This window comes from Triticum aestivum, chromosome 6B (assembly GCF_018294505.1).
Source record: "Triticum aestivum cultivar Chinese Spring chromosome 6B, IWGSC CS RefSeq v2.1, whole genome shotgun sequence".
NCBI lineage: Eukaryota > Viridiplantae > Streptophyta > Magnoliopsida > Poales > Poaceae > Triticum > Triticum aestivum.
The window spans coordinates 147,030,217-147,034,681 of record NC_057810.1 but is presented as its reverse complement, the minus strand read 5'-3'; the positions used below and the strand labels follow the sequence as shown (position 1 = coordinate 147,034,681).

Here is a 4,465-nt window from a genome sequence, read left to right as displayed (position 1 = left end):
TTTTAATTATGAAAATTTCACTAAAATAAGAATATTTTTGAATTTGGCACATTTTTAAATTCCATTTTCTTTTTAGAAATCTCAAATTTTTTTAAAAAAATAACTTTTTTTTGGATGGGAAACTTTTTCAAGTTCCGGATATTATTGAAAATGGCAAAAAAAATTGGAATTCTGAACGTTTTAAATTTTGATTTTTAAATTTTTTAATTCTGAATGCTTTTGACTATTGTAAATTTAAGAAACAAATTCTAAAAGAAAATTAAACATGGAAGGGCAAAAAGATATACGAAATGGAGATTAAAAATATAATTAAAACAGAGAGACAAAGCAAAATGGGCTAACCCATTATTGGTTGTCCTGTGTGAAGCTCCGACTATTGTTCGCCCAGCGCAGACAATAATATTTTCCCAGCTACGCGGGTAGAAAAAAGTGGGCTGGCTTTACTGGGCCACAGCGCCTGGCCCACATACAAAATTCTGGAAAAGCCTTTTTTTCTAGCAGACGAACAGATAAGAATTTAGTACCACCTCGGATAAAAAAAATTCCGTGTTAAACGGATGAAAAAATTAACGAAATGCACCTTGCTTTATTAATAGGTATAGATATAGATGTAGATATTATCTTATTTTATTTGATAAAAAAATAGAAATTCTCTATAGCAAATTAGGGTGGCATGTAAAATACGCATAGAGGAAAAAGGAAAAAAGGATCCTAATCCTAGGGTTAATCAATTTTAGCTAGTTGATGGTGAGAAAATACGAATTAATGGTAATGGTCTTAGGGCGATTTAGTTCGGGGAAATGGGCGTAGGCCTGAATAGGCTGGGCTAATAACGGCCCAGGGCCTGGATGATCAATGCACGATCAGATTCGGATCGGTAAAAACCGCACCAAAAAAACCAAAAAGAGACTCGGATCGATCCCATGGGTTGCATAATTTTTTTAGGGGGTGGGTGCATAAATATGGAGGCACCTAGGTGATGGACTCGTGGGCTCAGAAGTCGTTGCAACAGATTGGAAACCTAACCTAAAAATACGCGCATCCGATGCCGCCGTTTCGACGGGACCGCGCCCGTCCCTCGGCGACGCCACCACCGTACACCAACGGGTGGCTGTGGCGGCACCAGCAACGACACCGGACCAGGCGCGCCGGCGCCGAGGGAAAAAAGGCTCTGCCTGGCTTGTCCTCGTCCGCCACCGACATCGTCCGCTGCGGGGCGACGTGCAGTCACTCGGTAAACGCCGTGGCCACGCACGCCGACGCCATCTCCCGCTCTCTGCCGCCGCCCGCGCAATTCCTCCCCCACCTCGCCCTCGGCTTCTTCCACCAGGAAGCCCGCGCCCCCCGCGAATCCCCCGCGCTGCCGCCGCGCTTCGTCCCGACGGAAGCCGCCTCGCGCCTCCTGGCCCCCCGCCCCCAGCTCGAACACGTCGCTGCCGGGCTGTTCGACCACGCCCGCCCTGTCGCATCCCGCAACGGCCGTGTTGTCCTGGAGCTCCGGCGCGAGGCGCGCGCCGACGGCCTTACGCTCAGCGTGTGCAACCCCATGACGGGGGAAATCTCCATGCTCCCTCCGCTCTCCGGCGACCACTGCCCCGGGCACTACGTGTGTGCGATACTCACCGGCGACGACCTAGACGTGCCCGCGCCGTCGTGCTTCTTCCGCGTGCTCCTCGTCTATAACCGCCGTAGCTTCACGGCGCTGCGCTCCTGCTCCTCTGCCGGCGCCGACGCCGGCGTCGGATGTCGCTGGGGGCCGGAAGAAAGGAAACCCGGCGCCAAGATCAGCGCCAACATGCTGCGCGGTCTTGGCCACGCCGTCGTGGTCGGCGGCGCGGCCTACTGGCCCATGCACCACGAGGCGTTTGGCGTGCGGCTCGACGGCGCGCCGTCGGAGCCCATGGACGTGTGCCCGGTGCCCTACCGGCAGTCGCACTATTACGCCGGCGAGCGCCTGCTGGGCACCTCCGCGGACGGGAAGCGCCTGAGCTTCCTCTACGTGGGCTTCCTGGGATGCACGGACTTCTTCATCAACATCGAGACCCAGACGGCTCCCGGCGGGGAGTGGGAGGGGCACGAACAGGCCCGACTCAAACTCATCAGCCTACCCGAGCTCGGGATTACCATGAAAACCGCGTATAAGCTGCGCTGGTTTGGCGAGAAGAGCGGCACGTTGATGTTCACCGTTGGAGAAGGAGGAGGGTGCACAAGCCAGGGCGTCTTCATGTTGAACATCACGACGGGATGCCTCGAGAAGCTTGCCGACGGCGTCGAGTGCCACGCGTGGAAATACTTGTGCGGCTACGAGATGGACCGCGAGGCGCTCATTGCGTCGTCCGTAGATCGGTCCTGCCAATAGCTACCTCAGCACATGCCCATCAGAACGCTTGTTTTAAAAAATAATAATCGGGAAATAAACTTCTGCCGTGTGTCCCTTGCATGGGATCTTTGATTTTGTTTCATGGATGTGTGAAAATTGAATGAAACATATCAAACATGCATGATAGGATAGTTTCCAAGTTTCATATTCCATAATTTAGACTTTCCTAATAATATGTATATTTTTTCTTTTTTGAGATATACAAACTATGTATAACAAAATTAGTAGAATGTTCGTGCGTTTCTATGGGCTATAATGCATATATATAAATAAATCAAATAAATGATTAAGGTTGTCTTCAAGGTCCAAGCTCATCCCCTTCATATGTTCAGACGTGTTCGGACATTAAACAGACGCCCAGTAGGCTCCCCGAAATTCAACCATCTCGACAGTCTGGGCTGCCCGATTCTAGACCATATATGGGGGAGAAATGTGGTTGTTAGGACAATACGACATGTTATGTCCAACAAGTGGGCCCAAGACAAAAACTCCAACCCACGACAAATTCTTCCCTTTTCCTATCGGACCCTTGCATTCCCGCTCGGTTTCTCGTTGTATCGGGACATTTCATGCTGGATCTCTCTCCTATAAAACGGGATGACCCCCACTTCACCTTCATCGTGCGTTGCAAACAGGGAATAAATTTTCATATTTAGAATATAACTAGCAAAAATGCCCGTGCTTTGCAACGGGATAAAATTTTATGGTCTTCCCTAGCATGGCTTAAAATACAAATCATTATTTAATTTATGATCCACATAAATTATTCCCAAGACGACGAAGAATTGTGCTTTCAACCACACCGTTTTTGCAAAACTGTTAGCAAATATATGCAGTTTGGTTTGCAGCTTTCCGAGTTCCATTCTCACCTCCATTGTTTTAGATGCAGTACACCCATGATGTGTATTAGTTCCATTCTCACCTCCATTGTTTTAGATGTAGTGGAGGAGTAATGTTAACGACCAGCATTCAGTTTCTGGTGACGGTGATAGAGCTTCGTAGACCGGACTAACTTGAGACTCACTAATCTAAACTCATACGGACAAGGCTAAAAAAGTAACACAAAAGTTTACATGGGAGTGACATTTCGATGACCGCGTCGAGGTGATGCCACAGTATGCAACATCCGGTTCATATCTGTGGCTGGTATGGAGCATGGTGCATGCGTCCAATGATAACAATCGAACCAAGAACAAAGTCTAGGAAGTTGACAATATCTACATTATTCTAGTAATTGGAAAATCTCTTACTGACCGTGACATAGTCTTGCGATGGTTGGTATAGATTGAACGTTAAAATTCATCATTTAGGAAGCATGATTCAAGTTCTGCTTCATCTGAATGGATTATGATTTTTGATGCGGTTTTGATGGTGTGTTGGTTCGGCCAAAGGAACTCTGATGCGTTGACGGTGATAAAGGCATCCAGTGGTAACTTAAAAAATATGTATGCCGAAATTGCAAAGCTTAATAAAGACGATGTTGTATATTTCTTTGAGCTGCATTACTTTGTTCGAATCCCCTACGGCAGCACGTCCCTCTCACAATCCCTTCTCCTTGAGGATCACAATCGTCAAATCCATCCTCCTCAACCCCTCTCAAGTAGGGCGCACGTGCATCCATCCTTGATAATTGTTATTATTAATCCTCTCGTATCCCCCCTCCTACGGCGGGCTCGTTTGTTCTCCTTTTTTAGCGGGCATACACCTCCCCTTGAGACAGCTCACAATTCCTGATTATTTGCCTTGCGTCCTTGATAAATCCAGCCCCATAATGTCCTTTTTAAGGATGGAGTCCTTCCTTTAATATCCCTTCCTTGAGACAGCCCACAATTCTTGGTTGTAGTTTTTTAGTCCTGATATTGATATTTCAGAAAACATGTGATCCTATATAAACTGGTCGCAGTCTGCTTAAAGGAGCGAGGTGGGATTATATAACATGAAATATCAATAGTTGAGTCGGTCGGTGCAGCCACCTTTTGATCCTTGAAGTCATGAGTTTGATTACCAAGGATTATCTTTTTTATGTGACTTTTAGAAGGACCATCCGTGGCCCATAAGAAAAGGCCATCCAGCAATTGTGGTAAA

General features: G+C 47.3%; 1 protein-coding gene across 1 annotated transcript; it reads left to right on the top strand.

Moving 5' to 3' along the window:
* The first annotated feature begins 980 nt into the window (after positions 1 to 980).
* Positions 981 to 2,462, top strand: LOC123133800 (uncharacterized). The gene has a single exon (XM_044553209.1). It carries the CDS (start codon positions 1,046 to 1,048, stop codon positions 2,357 to 2,359), a length of 1,314 nt encoding a protein of 437 aa, XP_044409144.1. The 5' UTR covers positions 981 to 1,045; the 3' UTR covers positions 2,360 to 2,462.
* The last annotated feature ends 2,003 nt before the right edge of the window (positions 2,463 to 4,465 follow it).

Excerpts from the sequence above, each read along its gene's own strand:
- LOC123133800 (XM_044553209.1), top strand. The coding sequence starts at position 1,046 with ATGCCGCCGTTTCGACGGGACCGCGCCCGTCCCTCGGCGACGCCACCA.